Source organism: Antechinus flavipes, chromosome 1 (assembly GCF_016432865.1).
Source record: "Antechinus flavipes isolate AdamAnt ecotype Samford, QLD, Australia chromosome 1, AdamAnt_v2, whole genome shotgun sequence".
NCBI lineage: Eukaryota > Metazoa > Chordata > Mammalia > Dasyuromorphia > Dasyuridae > Antechinus > Antechinus flavipes.
This window is the reverse complement of record NC_067398.1, coordinates 299,058,853-299,075,781: the sequence shown is the minus strand read 5'-3', so window position 1 is coordinate 299,075,781 and position 16,929 is coordinate 299,058,853. Positions and strand designations below refer to the sequence as shown.

The 16,929-nt window shown below is 34.1% G+C and overlaps 1 protein-coding gene across 2 annotated transcripts in view; it reads right to left on the bottom strand.

Annotated features, from left to right (window-relative positions):
* Positions 1-738: 738 nt before the first annotated feature.
* Positions 739-16,929, bottom strand: part of BFAR (bifunctional apoptosis regulator) — a 31,864-nt gene continuing 15,673 nt past the window's right edge. For both annotated transcript variants that reach the window (XM_051963234.1, XM_051963224.1), the window contains exons 2-8: positions 14,755-15,081; positions 13,361-13,565; positions 11,081-11,250; positions 8,633-8,777; positions 7,009-7,173; positions 3,422-3,624; positions 739-2,014 (exon numbers count right to left, since the gene is read on the bottom strand). In XM_051963234.1, coding sequence (XP_051819194.1) covers positions 1,822-2,014; positions 3,422-3,624; positions 7,009-7,173; positions 8,633-8,777; positions 11,081-11,250; positions 13,361-13,565; positions 14,755-15,017 — 1,344 coding nt within the window. In that variant the 5' untranslated portion in view covers positions 15,018-15,081 and the 3' untranslated portion in view covers positions 739-1,821. The remainder of the gene's footprint in view (positions 2,015-3,421; positions 3,625-7,008; positions 7,174-8,632; positions 8,778-11,080; positions 11,251-13,360; positions 13,566-14,754; positions 15,082-16,929) is intronic.

The window sequence follows — 16,929 nt, the reverse complement described above, 5'->3', positions numbered from 1 at the left end:
CCAATTCTTTTTAGAAAAATGATTTTTAGGAAGCATGGAGATGATCAAGTACAACTAAAAATAGTCTTCATTAATTGCTCAGTTCAAATGAGGTCCCACAGAGTTGGACACATTTGAACAAAAAAGACTGGATAGCACTGTGGACAAAATACTATGGTGAAGCAAAGTTGTGTCTGTGGGGATTTTTTGGCAAAGATATTGGTCTGCCTTTTCTTTCTCTAAATTTTTACAGATAGGGAAACCGAAGCAAAGAGGATTAAGTCACTCAAAGCATGCTAACTGCACCACTTTGTGGCTGAACTTGAGTTCAAATCCAACTTCAAAACTATATGATTAGGGATAAATAGTGGAACATAATAGTATCCACCTCCAAGGATTGTTGTGAGGATCTACTGAGATATGGCTTTGTAAATCTTACAAACTAATGGCTATTATCAATAAATGCCTTTTCATTTATTTAATTCCCCCACAATCATAGGTGGTAGAAGGATATCTTGTTAAAGAAATGTTGAGTGTTTTTTGTCTTGCCTAACATCATACAATTAGTTAAAAACTGGGACAAGAAGTCAAGTTTCTGGCTCTTACTGCCTCTTTCAACATAGGTAATGATGAAGTCCTGAGGCAAAGTTTAGTGTAATCTTGTTAACATCTAAAATGCTTAGAAACTTGAATGTGTTCAGTAAGGAGGTGTGACATAATCTCCAAAAATTCAGTTCTAAATTCACAAGGACCTAAAAGTTCTTTTTAAAAAACCCTTTATTTCTGTTTAAAGTAACTTTTTGAAATCTTCAGATGCAAATATGAAATCTCACTTCTAAGACGATACAAAGGGTCAAAAGAATAGTTCCAGAAGCCATCACACTTCTCTTTGGATAGAAATCATCTATAGCTGTACAGCCTGTTCGTATATATTTCATACCTGTTGTTTTCATACACAAAAAGCTGCAGTTCATACCATTCCGTATTTACAAATCACAGCTCTTGGTACAGATATCACACCACAAAAACAAATAATATAGGGTGAGGTCAATTATCAAATGGTTTTTAAAAGTACAATCTTGAAATTTGTCACATCCAATTCTTTTTGGAATTTTTAGGAAGCAATGAGACAGCAAAGTACGGCTAAGATTAGTCTTCATTAATTGCTCAAAGTTGTTCAATATCCCTTTTCAAAAAAAAAAAAAAAGACACAAAACATCAATTAAAACTGACTAGGAGGGAATATATCAGCAAATTGCAGAATATTCATTATGATGCTTCCCAAGAAGTCACCAATACATCTTCCACAATACACTTCTGGTCTGCAGCTGTTTCTTGCCATTTGACTAAAAGTTCACTTATGCGCACTGGAAGATAAGGTCCTGCATAGTACAATTTCATCAGCCCTCCAAAAGAGATTCTGTCATTTTAGCAGCTCTTATCAACCTAGGCTTCAGAAGGCCTATTGAGAAGCAAATATACACAACCTAATACCATGATACTTTAATGTATGTCCCATCTTCTTTGAGGAGCTCTAAATAGTCCTTCATTGGCCATTTCACTGAGCCTCACAACACCTTTGTGAGGTAGATAAAGTACATGGCAAGTAACATATCTGTACAATCTGAATAAACCAATACTGGTTTGGGAATGATGGGCCCTGTTTCCCATGCCAAGAAAAACTTTGTGTAGCTTTTTAAAAAAAGCAGCTCCTTTTAATCACTATTTATAGAAAAGTGGACAACCCCCCTTACCCTCACTCCCATCACAGCCCCCACCACTCTTAAATTTCAAAGCTCAGACCTGCTGGACCAGCTTAACTCAGAGCTGGAACAGCAACACTCACAACAATTGGGTTTCTAGTCTGCGTACTTCTTTGACCACAAGATCAATGTTGATAATTGGGTTAAAGTACAGGGCCCAGTAAAATAAACAGTTGCAAATAAACTGAGGAATAATAGGCCAAAAAATGGCTACAAAAAGTCCCTGTGTTGATACTTTCCAAAAATGGCTCCACATTATGTGAGGAACAGTTCTGAAACAAGAAAAAGATTATATTAGAGCGCAAATCTATGGAGAGGTTCTGTTCATTGCTATGGGCACGAATATGCCTGTTTTCAAACAGTGGGAAAAATCATCTCACATATTTCCAAAGAACCTGACCCGGATTAATACGTACGTCCTATTTTGTATAAAAGAGTATTGTACGCTGTAGTTGCTTCTGATTTATTTACCCTCAAATTTGACAAAGTCAAATCTCTTTCTTCGAAAAGAAAAATATTTCTCTTACTGAATCCACATGTGAAGCAGTATGGTATAGTAGAAACAAAACTGGACTTGAATTTAGAAGGGAAAAGTGATAACCTTTGATTGCTTATTGTAAGATGGAAAAAATTTATACACACAGTATTGATTTTATAAGTTCATGGAAAAGAGCTTTCCTAAACTTAACAGGTTACATGTTAAGTTATCAGTTTCTAAGATTCTATATACTTGGGGGCAAATGAATCATTTGCATTTTTCTTTAGAGAGTATAATTCCAACTGGTATACTCTAATTGGTTGTAGTCTGATTGTTTTCATGGATATGCTGGGGTTTTCAGGGTCAAAAAGGAATGGGAAGGAAATAAAATGTAAAAAGGCAAAGACACAATTTCTTTAGCATTCCAAAAGAAAAAAATGTGCTCCAGTTCTGTCTGATCATTATTCATTCAGGAGGCATTTTATAATAGGATCATAAAATAAGAAATCTGGGAAAAAAACCCTCATGATCACTTAATCCAAGACCCTCAGTTAGAAGAAGCTAGATAGGAGACTGAAAGGATCATCATCCTAAAAACTCAGAAAAAGCAGAATTCAAATCCTCCCTTAGATACATAATGTATGAGTGAACTTGGGCAGGTCATGTAACCTCTTAGGTTCTTTTCCTCTTATTTACAAAATGAAGGGATTGGGATAGATGTCCTTAAAGATTCTTTCCATATCTAAATCTATGAATCCACTATTAGATAAGAAAATAGCTGCAATGAGTGATTAAATGACAATAAGTCAAGTTAGATTATTATCAAATGAAACAATATTTGTAAAGCTCATGGCACAGGGTAAGCATTTAATAAATGCCCGTTCCCTCTCCTTTCTTCCTCTCAGTTTATACACCAGGAAGAAAACCTGGAATGTCTAATGTCTAATTCCTTTTTTATTATATCATAGTGGATTCTGCCTAGAAACATTTTACTTTAATCCTTTCCTTAAAAAATCTTTCCTCCTAGGCACATGCTGATGATAATATGTAAATAATACTTGGGAAAATATTTTACAAGTGATTATTAATTTTTAAAATATCTCCCCAAATAAGAGAATCTTCAAAATACTTCAAAGATAGCTTCTTGTCCTGAAAAATATTTTTTCCCAAACCCTGCTATTTCATTCATTTCTATACTTACTTCAAGTCATTTCTTGACCAAATCCTCCAAAAAGAAAATAACTCCAGAACAGAGAGCAACATGGCATTAACAATAAGAAACCGTGATGTCCAATAGTGCACATCCAGCCAATCCCAAGCAAATTCAGCAATTAATTGATATGGAAGAAAAGAATATTTAACAAGGAATTCTCTCCACTGCTTCCAAGTGGGCTCTTTAAAGTCCTTTGGGGAAAAGGAAAAAAAAAATGTGGTTTTTATTAACTATCTGGTTATAATAACTAATTTTTACTTTTTATTCCTTTTTGAAATAATCTAAATTGAAGTTAATTCTAAAATTAAAATGATCAACCACACTGTATTGTAAAATTATAAAAAATTAGTAACATACAAACAAAAAAAAGACTTTTTAACCAATGGAAAGAGTGCCCAAGTGAGTAGAACAAAGATTCCTACTACAAACGTGGGACATTAGGTAAGCCAAAAAAATAATTCAAGGAACACTTCATGTAAAAACCAAGATGAAGTTCTTTCATATAAAGCTAAGGCAATTCTCAGGACACTGACTTAGATGATTAAAGTTCCTTATTGTTGGTGGATTTGTGAACTGATCCAACCATTCTGGAGAGCAATTTTGAACTATACCCAAAGGGCTATCATATTGTGTATACTCTTTGACTCAGCAGTACTGGGCTTGAATCCCAAAGAGACATTAAAGGGAAAAGTACCCACATGCAAAAATGTTTGTGGCAGCCCTTTTTGTAGTGGCAAAGAACTGGAAACCAAGTGGAGAGATATAGATGAACTGATGCTAAGTGAAGTAAATAGAACCAAGAGAATATTGTATATGGCAACAACAAGATTATATGATGATTAACTGTGAGACATGGCTCTTTTCAACAATGAGGGGATTCAGGCCAATTCCAATAAACTTGGGAAGGAGAGAGCCATCTGCATCCAGAGAGAAAACTATGGGGACTGAATGTAGATCAAAGGATAGTATCTTCAACCTTTTTTTATTATTGTTTTTTTCCTTTATCATTTTTTTTCCCTCTTTGGCTTGATTTTTTCTTGTGCAGCATGATATATGTGGAAATCTATTTAGAAAAATTGCACATGTTTAACCTATATTGGATTACCTGTTGCCTCAGAATGGGATAGGGAGGGAGAAGGAGAGGGAGAGGGAGAGGGAGAAAAATTTGGAAAACAAGGTTTAGCAAGGGTGAATGTTAAAAATTATCTTTCCATGTATTTTGGGAAAAAAAAAAAAGAGTTCAGGATCTTAGAATATAGAAGGTGTGAGACAAAAGAAAAAATAACAGAATCATTAAATCAATTATTAGTGGTCTTTCCAGGAAGATAGGTGATTAGGTGACTCAGGCCACCCCTAAATGGAATAAGGTGATTGGATCAACCTTAAAGTATAGGATTGCTAGCTCTTAAATGTAATCTGCTGAAGGAAGAGGAAAAAATAATTTCTAACGGGGAAATTCATTCCTGACCAATATATTAGTTCTTTTAAGGGAGTCAAAGAAAGACTGTAAACAAGGGAAGGAACAGCAAATGACTTTTTTATACCACTTTATTTAAAAAATGACTAGTTTCTATACCAGAGATTTAAAAACTAAGTCATTGTCAGATTTATGGGATTGTTTGTTCTTTATTGAAATCTTACAAAGTATCTGTCTATTATAGTTTTACTAAATAAAAATAAATTCAAAAAAAGTTTAGGTGAAATTTATTAAAAAATAGACCCATAGTGACTCATTCAGCAAACTTAGGGATACTTTAGATACAAACCCAAGGTTCTAAGTTTAACATCTTAGATGACAACCCTGCTAACCCACAACATTTCCCTTGATATTAATCCTCAACATCAAAGGCAGACAATTAGGGTGGGCAGATATAAATTTGACTTACCATGTCAATTTAGTGTTCTATTTGTCCATTACCTTAATAAGCTTCTAAGTGCCTCCTATGAGCAAAGCACTGTATTGAGCACTGCTCTCAGTGTATGATTTGTATGGTATATGACTTTGTAATATGATACAGGCAATGCCACTATTTAGCATTCATATGTCACACATGACATATCTCCTTGTGAACTGAAGTCACATTTGCTTACTTCTTTACTCTCTGGAGTAAAATACTGCATAAATAATGCAATGATGACTGAAGAAGCTAATTTTGTTGGTATAAGTATTCCCTCAACTGATGAACATCCCAGCCCTTTTGTAACTTTGAAAATTTTGCTGTGGCCAAAAAATTCATTATTCATTAGCCAATCTACACCAAGCCTCAAATTATCAATCTCTAAGTTTTAGTTTCCTCATTTGTAAAATCTAAGAGAATAATACTGGCCATTAGAAGTGTCATAATACAGTGAATAGAGGGGCAACTCTGGAGTCAAGAAGATCTGGATTCGAGTCCTATCTTTAGCACATACTAACAGATGCATGCCCGTGGCCAAGTCACTATTTAACTTCTCAGTGATCCAGACCAATCTCTTAAGACTACTAGTGACAAGTGTGAATTGCTGATCAGCATTGGTAAAAGGGGTTTCCACAACAAGAAGGAAGGAAACAAGCATTTATTAATTACCTAGAATGTGCCCAAGCACTTTACAAATTTTGTATCATTTGATCCTCACAATCCTAGGAGGTTTTTGCTATTATAATCCCTATTTTAGAGTTGAAAAAATTGAGATTAAGTGACTTGCCCAGGGTTACATAGCTAGTATATGTTTTAGGTTGAATCTTAACTCTAGTCTTTTGGACTCTAGAACCAATGTTACTATGCTACTTAGATGCCCCTCCATAGTTTCCCAAATGAATGAAATCATAGATTCAAATCTAACTTAATTTTATAATAGCTTTTTATTTTTCCAAATTACATTCAAAGATAGTTCTCAACATTCACCTCTGCAAAACCTGTTCCAAAATTTTTTCCTTCCTTCCTCCCTCCCCTAGACAGCAAGCAATACAACATATGTTAAACATGTACAATTCTTCTAAATACATTTCCATATTAATCACGCTGTGCAAGAAAAAATCAGATCAAAAGGGGAAACACATGAGAAAGGAAAAAAAAAACCCAAGCAAACAAAAAAACAACAAAAGATGAAAAGACTATGCTTTGTTCCATATTCAGTCTCCATAGTTCTCTCTGGTTGCAGATGGCTCTTTCCCTCACAAGTCTATGAATTACCTCTTTGTTGAAAAGAGCCAAATCCATCATAGTTAATCAACACATTATCTTGTTGTTGCTGTGCACAATAATATTCCATTACATTTATATGCCATAATTTATTTAGCCATTGTCCAACTGATGAACAAGCACGCAATCTCGAGTTCCTTGCCATTACAAAAAGAGCTGCTACAAATCTTTTTGCACATGTGGGTTCTTTTCCCTTTTATTATGAGCAGACCCAATTAAAAAATATTTAATACTCACCTTTCAGGGATGTTATGACAAAAGGTGGAGCATAATCAAGGTAAGTTGTTATTTCTATTGTCCCATATCAAATTCTTATCAAAGCATTTGGTTCAATAACTGTGTGTGTGTATATGCATGCATCAAAGTCGAGATATTCCTTAAAAAAAAACTTACTAAAAACTTTGTGATGATATCTTCTTTTTCTTGCACAGGACATATTGTATGGATGAAAGGGAGGAAGGTTTCAGCATAATCAAACAAATACAGATACAACATACTGAGTCTTGGGGAGCTCTTCAAGGCATACAGTAGGAATAATGACTTGCCTGGATTGACAGCCTGAAATGCATTAGAAAGTGAACAATGAAATATTAAAAACATGAGGCAATCATCCTTTTAAACTCTTTAAATCATTTTCTAAAACAAAATTTATATATTTTTGCAGCCTTAAATAAATGAAATTAACAGTGAGAAAAATGAGTATTTTTCATAAATATCCAGTATGTAAAGTCTCAATTTCTAAAATTATTTTTAAATGCCCGATTAGAGAAACAGTAGCCCTACATAAAAGTGTCTCTAAGTCTGAAGAGCAAACATTCTACAGTACTGCAAATTACAGTTACAAAGTCTGACAGTGCCAGGATTGGTTCCATTACGAGTTATCAGGAAAGTACACTCAAGCCAACTCAAAGAATCATATTAATGGAACTCTTGACCTGAAAAGATAAAAATTCTTAGCTACTTTCCATAAGATAAGAAAAACTGAAATACAAATGATCACAAGCACCCAGCACAGAAATATTAAACATAAAAGTACTTGTTTGATGGAAAAATTATTTAGATTATTATCAGCATAAATGGAAAACTTAAGGAACCCCATTATGGTAAAATGTAAATATCAGGGAAGAAGCAAAACTATGTGATCTTATGTAAATCATGAAACCTCTTTATGTCTTCATTTCCTCAAACATATAAGTTTAAGAGATGCCGTGAATATATAAGTAGATAATTTCTATGTCTTTCTAGGGTCAAAATTTGGTGATCATGTTATGGCTATATTTCCTTTCCCTATACATCAACCTTCAAGGTAGGAGATAGGAATGATACCTACGATTTTATTGGCATAGAAACAAACTCCCAGATTAGGAATTTCTTCTCTTAAGGTAAGTTAGAACCTTCTCAAAGACTTGTAGTTTTAGTGACTTAATTAGGTCACTGATACATGAGGCAGAAGCCAGACTTAAATCCAGGTCTTCCTGAGTTGGAAACTGATTCACTATTCACTACACTCTACTATTTATCATGTTGATGGAATGGAAATCAATGGTACAAAAAAATCAATTTGGCTATGGAATATATTTATTTATTTTTGCAACAAAATTACTTTTACTAATTACAATATTCTCAGATTACTAATAAAATTAGTGTCAACATCTTAAAAGATCCAGAGCGAAAAGTTCAGGACTAGGAAACATTTTGTTTACTGAATCTTAGAAGCTAATGAGTTGGCTGGAATATGTCTAACTCTCTGACTTTATGGGGCTTTCATAGTATAATTACAATTATACTTCATTCATAAAATTTTAAGAGCTTAAAGGAATCACTTGTTCAAATACACCTAATTTTATACAAGAGGAAAGTAAATCTCAATATCCAGGGTCACACATCTGGTAGTGCTAAAATTCGGACTGACTGAAGTAGGGAGACCTGGGTTCTAATTTAATACTTTTATCTTTAAAAGTTCACAGATGGCTTAATCTATGTATGAAAAAGGGAATCAGTGGCTATAAAAGTTTACCTTGTATTCCCAAAGATTCTGTGGGGGCTTTACTCCTAAAGTTTTGACACGCTCCAGTTCCATTATGATGGCTTTTCTGTGGCTACTATTCTCTATGTTATATGGAGCCTTTGAAAAGTCTTCATCTGTCAATGTTAAAAGCAATCTATGGTAGGGGAGCAAAAAAGAAAAAAAAAATCTGTTCTTTGAGATCACGTGTTGAAAATACCCCTTCTGTGTTCAAAATTTCTTCTTGGAAGAAAATCCTAAACTTGTAAAAGAGCTAAAACATTTAATACACCTGGAACTCAATACATATACTCTTCTGTGAAGGCTACTATAGCAATGTAGTAAGTCATTCTCAATAAGAGGCCAATAAAACTATTTTAAAACAAACAAAAAATATTGCTCTAAAACCCATAATGTGACTGAGCTCCCAAATCTCAGCAACAACGCTTAATGGAAATAAATGCATACAAATGAATGTTATACAGGAATAGTATTGTTGTAATGAGATTGATGAGATCTATAATTTTCACATTAATCGACATGATATACGTAATGATAATAGTATTTAAATTTATAGGTGCTTCCCTACTTTCCAAGTGATCCTGACGTGGAAGCTGAGATTACAGCTGACATGTCATAATTGAAGTGATCGATCAGATCCCCTGACATGCTAACAATCCCCTGAGCTTATAACTACCAAATGAACCAAACCAGATGCCTTGCTTCTGCTCCTAGCCATGCTGAACCCTGATTCTGTGTTCCACTGAACAATCACAAGGCTTAACAATCCTAACAACTTGGAGACTGTTTGCTTGTGTTTTTCACACTTAAAAATCCTACCCCTGCCATTAGCAAGTGAATCCCCTTCTTAGGAAGGTGGACTTCACTTGCAAATTGTTTCCCTTACTTTGAAATTAAACTTCTCTTTGACATCTGACTCTTCTGTCTCTAGCTTGCTCCAGCCTAACAGATTAGAGGCTGATTCAGGATGGTTAATGGTATCAAAGGCCACTTAGGAAGCAACAAGCAGGACCCCAGAGTCACTTGACAGGGCTCTTTTCTTGGTTGAGCATAACATTTAGTTCATGCTCAAGGTGTCTGTTAAGTGGTTTGTTTAAATAATAAGCCTACTCAACTCTAATAGCTTAAAAAAGCAAACATTAACAAGAGACTTGATGAGTGGAAAGGTACCTATTAATTAGAAATTAATTTCAAATCATCTGAAACAGCTATATACATAAAAACGTAAGAGTCATTATACTAGATCAGCCTCACAATTCATCTAAAACAAAATTCAATTTTTGACATTAGCACTAAGGCTGGCTTATAGATAAAAATAGTTCATGGAACAATATCCAAAGATTGCAGTTGTATCTTAAAAAACTTCTGAGTTTTGTACAGTTTTGTACAGTCACATTCAATTCTCTAAATACATCCTCAGTTTTTTGTTTTTTTGGTTTTTTTTTTTTTAACATAGGGTTAATTCTATTTTACTACCCATTGGCTTAAAGTAACCCCTCTGCATATATGTCCTATTCCAGTTCACACTCCAAGAGATACTTTGTAGATGTGGTTTTTGGTAGACAATTCAATGTTCAACTCTATCCAAAGCCAGTCTAACTTTTATAGACTCAGCCTTAGTCACTGCATCTTAACTCTTTTAGTCTATAAACAAAAGTTTTTTCAGTCTCATTCATTATCGTAGGTGATCTTCTCTGGACTTTCTTCTAGCTCCACTGGTTTTGTTTGGTTGGTTTTTGTTTTGTCTGGGAGGGGAGAACCACTTTGTTGGTATTATTACCTTAGGAACATTTTATGATAGGTCACAGAGGCAAAATACAAAGAAAGAATAGTACAGATTCAGAATGACCATCTTATATTCCCCAATTTAAGGTAATATTTACAGGAATTTCAACTGTGAAAAAAGCTGAAAATTATAAGGAGACTTTCAAGAGAAAGTAAGTGAAATTTCAGCAGCTTAAGTCTGTCTCCATTTTGAAGCAACTTCAACAATTTTCTGTTTATCCACAAATGACATGTAGATTTAATTTTTTTCAACACGCTAAGGATTCATTTCTCTGGTGTATATACTCCATTTTCTGATGAAGACTACAACCCTTCCACATACACTGAAGTCTTTATGAGTTACTGTAGCTGAAAAAAAATTTGAGCAAACTTCCTGCTCTCAACTAAGCTGGCCTCTGGATGAGACACATAAGTCACTTGCAGGCCTAAATTCAAAAGCTTTCCAGCTTGGTTAGACTTGCCAAAGCTTGCTCTCCCCTGGCAAAGTCTTTGGGTGAACTCAGGGTCACTTTCATACCATGAGATATCTGAGTTAAGCAAAGGATCGAGATTTTATTTATATGTTAATTTAATTATACTTATTTTTTTCCCTTCTGAAAGCTCTCATCTACCACAACAGTGGACTATCTTTAAAAATGTCAATGTATTGCTTACCTGCCATTAACTCTTTCAGATAAAAATCTTTCTCTATAAAGAGAGGCCCAAGGGCCCAATTGCTCTAGCCAGAAGATGACTTCTTCGGCCGTCCATTTTGCAACAGATTTGTGAACAAGTAGGTCATGCTCTGACTCTCTACTGCTCCAGTGATACACAAGTAAAACCACCTAGAAAAGAGAATAACAGCAAGTTTAAGGCATAATTAACTGTAATGTTTCAGTTGTGAAAAATCAAAGTTTCAGGGAGGAAAAAAGCACATTTTCTTAGAGATGTGCTTAGCAGTGTTTGGCACAAAGAAATTCTTCTTCTTCTTCTTCTTTTTTTTTTTTAAATTAAAGCTTTTTATTTTTCAAAACATGCATGGGCAATTCTTCAACATCAGCCCTTGCAGAACCTTGTGTTTTAATTCTCCCCTTTCCCCTATGCCCTGGCAAGCAGTCTAATATGTTAAACATGGTAGAAATATGTTAAATCCAATATATGCATACAAATTTATACAATTATCATGCTGCACAAGAAAAATAAAATCAAACCAGTTAAAAAAAAAAAAGCAAAATAAAAAGCAAGCAAACAACAAAAAAAAAAGAGTGAAAAATGCTATGTTGTGAACCACATTTAGTTCCCACAGTCCTCTTTCTGGGTGTCGATGGTTCTTTTCATCACTGAACAATTGGAACTGGTTTGAATCCATCTCATTGCTGAAGAGAGTCATGTTCATCAGAATGATCATTGTATAATTTTGTTGTTGCCGTGTATAATGATCTCTTGGTTCTGCTCATTTCACTTAGCATCAATTCATGTAAGTCTCTCCAGGGCTTTCTGAAATCATCTTGCTGGGCACTTCTTACAGAACAATAATATTCCATAACATTCATATACCATAATTTATTCAGCCATTCTCCGTGAGCATCCATTTAGTTTTCAGTTTCTTGCCACTACAAAAAAGGCTGCCACAAACATTTTTTGCACAGGTGGATCCCTTTCCCTCTTTTAAGATCTCTGGGATGTAAGTCCAGTAGAACCACTGTTGGGTTGAAGGGTATGCACAGTTTGATAACTTTTAAAGCATAGTTCTAAAATGCTCTCCATAATGGTTGGATCCGTCAGTTCCACTAACAATTTATTAGTATCCTAGTTTTCCCACATCCCCTCCAACATTCATTATTATCTTTTCTTGTCATCTTAGCCAATCTGAGAGGTCATACACAGATTCTTAATAAAAATTTATTGATTTTTTTCATTGATGATGAAAATCTTTAATATGAAAGCAGGTCAGTTATACCATCGAAAGTCACCTTGAAAAATATTTATTTACCTCTTTGCTCTTTTTGTTATATTTGCCAGTCATTCCACCAAGAATCTGAACAGCCAAGGAAACACCAAGATATCTGTGCTAGTACTACTAGTATAAATTAGTACAGTTTGTTTTCATAAGCTTGAAATAAGCACCAAATTAACTGGACCAGCTGAAGCCTGAAGAAGATGTAATACTAATCCCATATGATAGGTAGACAATCATATAGCTTCATGAAGAAGCAGCAATGTGTAGTGAATAAAGTCAGAAAGACCTGGGTTTAAGGGATATTTTTACATAAGAACCATGTGATCCTTGGAAAGTTACAACCTCTCAGTGTCGCAAGGCATCCTTCCAAGTCTGTAAAATGATGTGCAGCTACCAATTTGCACTGGCTGTGGGAGTTTCTTCACTGGCAATTCTTAACACCAATGAAATCATAGGTCCCAACCAAAAAGCAAAACAGAACAATATCTTTAATCTGGTATCTTTCTATTTAAATGAAATATGGAATATTTAGGCTTTTACAACATAACACATACAGAAATACTATTAAGCTTTAGTATACCAAAGTTCCACGTATGAGGAAATTTATTTGAAATGAGCAATGTTAAATGCTCACTAGTGATTTATTGTGTAACTTCATTTAAGTCTTTTTTGTTTCATTTTGTTTGGCTTTTTAATGAGATTTGAAATTTCACTGGTGTACGAAACTCACATTGAGAAAACACCCTCTGCCAAAGCAGATCAGCATAGACCCTGCACCTTACAGTGTTACAGGGTACTAAGAAGATAAGTGACTTGTCCAGGATCACACAGTCAATGTGTAAACATAGAACTCAAACCCAGATCTTTCTGCCTATACATGCTATATATGGCTACCTCTTTCATGATGCCATTTAATGATCTAATCATATTTAAAGAGAAATAGGTTTAAATTAGCAAATGAAGTGGAGAGGGAATTGGACAAAAGATAAACTTACTGCAACACCAGTTAAAGCTGTCAATACTCCAGAAAAAAATCCCCCTCCTCTTTGAGGATTTGCTCGTCCTGCATTTGGAGCTATAGAAATTTGATCATTGCCATATTTATGAAAGGCTGCAAGACTATGGACTATATCACTGTTCTGCTGAATGTCTTCTAATCTCAATTTGATGGCATCAGGAAATAACTTTTCAATGGCATCTCTAAAAAGAAAACAAAATCAAACAAAATCACTTAACAATTCATATGGATATGTAGTAAAGCTTTGAACTCCAAGTGATTTATAGTCTGATAGGGAGAATACTAGTATTTTGCTCATGATGTAGTAGGCTCAGTTGGTTTAACTTTAACTAAAGAATCTAACAACAGTTCAGTGAAAACTAAATCTTGTAAAACAGGGCTTTAACTTAAACTTTCAAGAAATTTTTATGTGACCAGGTATATAAAATAAGTATGCAAATCAAATAATTATTGATAATAAATCATAATTTCATAATCCCATATTCAGTTATGAGACACCATGTGAGATCACAACCCACAGTTTAAGAAAAGCAAACCCCTAAAGGATAAAAACAGTCTTTCAAACATAACCTATAACAGCATTTTCACTAACTTATGCATAACTATTTGTCATATTACCTCACTAATGTGACCAAGTGAAGTCAGTAATAAAATGAGTACAGTCCAGATTTTCAGTTCTACTTTGCCCAAGATATCATATATAACATTATGATGGGCGGCTAAAGCACTGATCCTGTATTCAAAAAGATTTGAGTTCAAAACCGCCTCACATACTTTGTTTAACCCTAGGCAAATCATTTAATCCTGATTGTTTTCCTACCAAAAAGAAAATAAAGTATACCTTCCCTAAATTTATTTTTTTAAAAGCCCAATTTTATGATATTATAGAAACTGAAATTACTTGTTGATTAACTGACCTACCACATATTGCTTTATAATGTGTAATATACTGTATAATATGTGAAAAGACTTTCTTTTTAATTCATTGTGGCATTATCCATAGATTACAGAAATAATCATACCAATAACCATTATTTAAAAGAATTGTCTGGCTAAACCATTTGCCTTGAAAGGCAAAATCTAGGTTATTTTATATGACTCAGGAAGTCATTATTAAAGGCAAATTGTTTCAATAATCTGATAACCAGAATTATCATTTATGCTTATTAAAAAACCTCTAGGTAAGAAGAAATCAAATTTTGCCCTTTTTTACTTATGGTTTAAAGCTTCAAATGATGTTACAATAGATCAAAAAAAGAAAAAACAACAATTAGACCTCTTCTGAATTTGCCTTTTTCAAACAATATCTCCTATTCCTAAGGTCATTATAAAAGCTACCTATCTATGCTTTGGATGATGACTGAGGATTACCTTAGCAGAATATTTACTTTTGGAAAACCTTCCCATTTCTCTCGACATTCTGGACATTCTGTTTTCTTTGAAGACACCCACCATAGAGCCAGGCAATGTCGACACAAACTGTGTCCGCAGTTCAAGGTGGTTGGATTCACCAGGATATCATAACAGCAGTGGCAAGAAAATTCACTAACAGAAATTTGACGACTAACACTAGAGATGGGTTTCTCTTTTTCAGTGCTCGTCATGTTGGGTGCAATTAGCTGAACGTCTTCCATCTTTTTCTAGATCATTCCGTATTCTGAAGATATATCTATTTCAGTCTTAAGAGCTGCATTAAATCTGAGAGAAAAAAAAAGGTGCAGGAGAAAATGAGACAATTTACTGAGGGAAAAAAAAAAACAAGAATTAACCAAAATCATTTTACTCATCATAAACTATCCTCTTATAAGCTTTTATTACTAAAACTTTAAATCAATCAGGATAGATGAGGTTTGTAAAAATCTCTGCCATTTCTTACAGATTTCAGTGGCTGAGGGAAAGTCCAATGTAGATTACTAGATTCTTTGCAACAAGAGTCTTAGGGCATTGAGGATATCAAGAGGTCAAGTTAATTTGCTGAGTCAAAAATGTCCAAAGGTTACAAAAGCCTGGTCTTCTGACCTCTACAATTCCACAGCTGCCTCTATCTTAAATACTTATCAGTCCTAAGTCTTATTCCCTGAGTGTTTTACATTCTAGTTGTATAAGTGAAATGCAAACAAACCAATAAACTAATCCTAGGCAACATATTAATAGATGCTAACTACAAACAGGAAACTATTACATCCCTCCTTAGCCAGGTTAATATTAAGTGTATTTTTAAATGCCTTCTGAGACAATGTCTTAATAATAGAATGACAAAAGGTGAAAAGGGGAAGAAGGAAGTAAACTTTTTTTAAAGGTCCATTTATATGCCAATTTTAAACACTTTACAAATATTTTCACAATGGTCTCATGATCATTTTGTTGCTATTGAGTTGTTTCTGTTGTGTCCAATTCTATGACCTGATCTGGAGATTTCTTGGCAAAAACACTGAAGGGTTTGCCCTTTGTTTTTCCAGCTCATTCTACAGATGAGGAAATTGAGGCTCACAGGATTGTCCAAAGTTACTTAGTCAGCAAGCAGCTGAGGCTGATTTTGAATTCTGATTTTCCTGACTTCAGGGCTATTGCTACAGCCACTGTACCACCCAGGTGCCTCTAGGATGTCCTTTTTAAAAATAGTTATATCTGCAGTATTTATTGCAGTGCCTGGTTAAGAAACGCTTGTTGATTGGTATATTTAAGCAAGTAAGATTATCATGGAGCTCTTCAACTCAAGAGTTCATAAATTGTCTTCTATGACTATGGGTAGTGGAATGCTTAGCAAGGATTACTGTTCTCCTTTTGAATTAGTATGACGTTTTTCTTTCACTTCTTACCTTGAGAAGTAGAAACTTTACTTAAGTTTCATCAATCAATTGATGAAATGGAAAACAAGTAAATATCTGAGTATTTTTGTTTTCCAAAAAGTGCTTGGGTCAGAATTTGTCTCCCAGGGACCACTACAAAATTTTCAGAGTGGTAAATAAGCATCCTGTTGGCAATTTGGCTAATAATTTTTGAATACTGGTGGATCTCATTGTAAAAAGGATATCAAATGGGACAGTCAAAATGTCATTTGTATGTTTGTTACAAGGGAGGACTTTTACAGAGTTGAGTAGGAGGCAAGGATAGTGAGGAAGAAAAAGGAGGAAGAAGAGTGCATAAGAACACTCAGACACAGACGATGAAAGGCAGTTTTAGTATTCCCATGCCAAAGATAATATGTGATTAAAAAACAAAAACAATAACTTGCTGAGTAAGTTTCATATTCAACCTTTTATGGAGGTTCTTTTTTGCATTTTGAAATGTTAATGATTATTGATACTGTCATGATCATAACAAAAATAGCTATTTTTAAAAAATGCTTATTTTGATTTTTAAAATTATTTTTTATTTTTGGTTATTTTAAAATATTCTCTTTAAAAAGGAGCACCTGTCTATAGGTCCACATCTACATGAAATTCCTTTCATTTGTATTTTACCTAGAATATCGGCCATAACCATTCAAAGATGTAAAAATAATAACAATAAAATTAATATTAAGATTCTTAAAAAGTTTACACG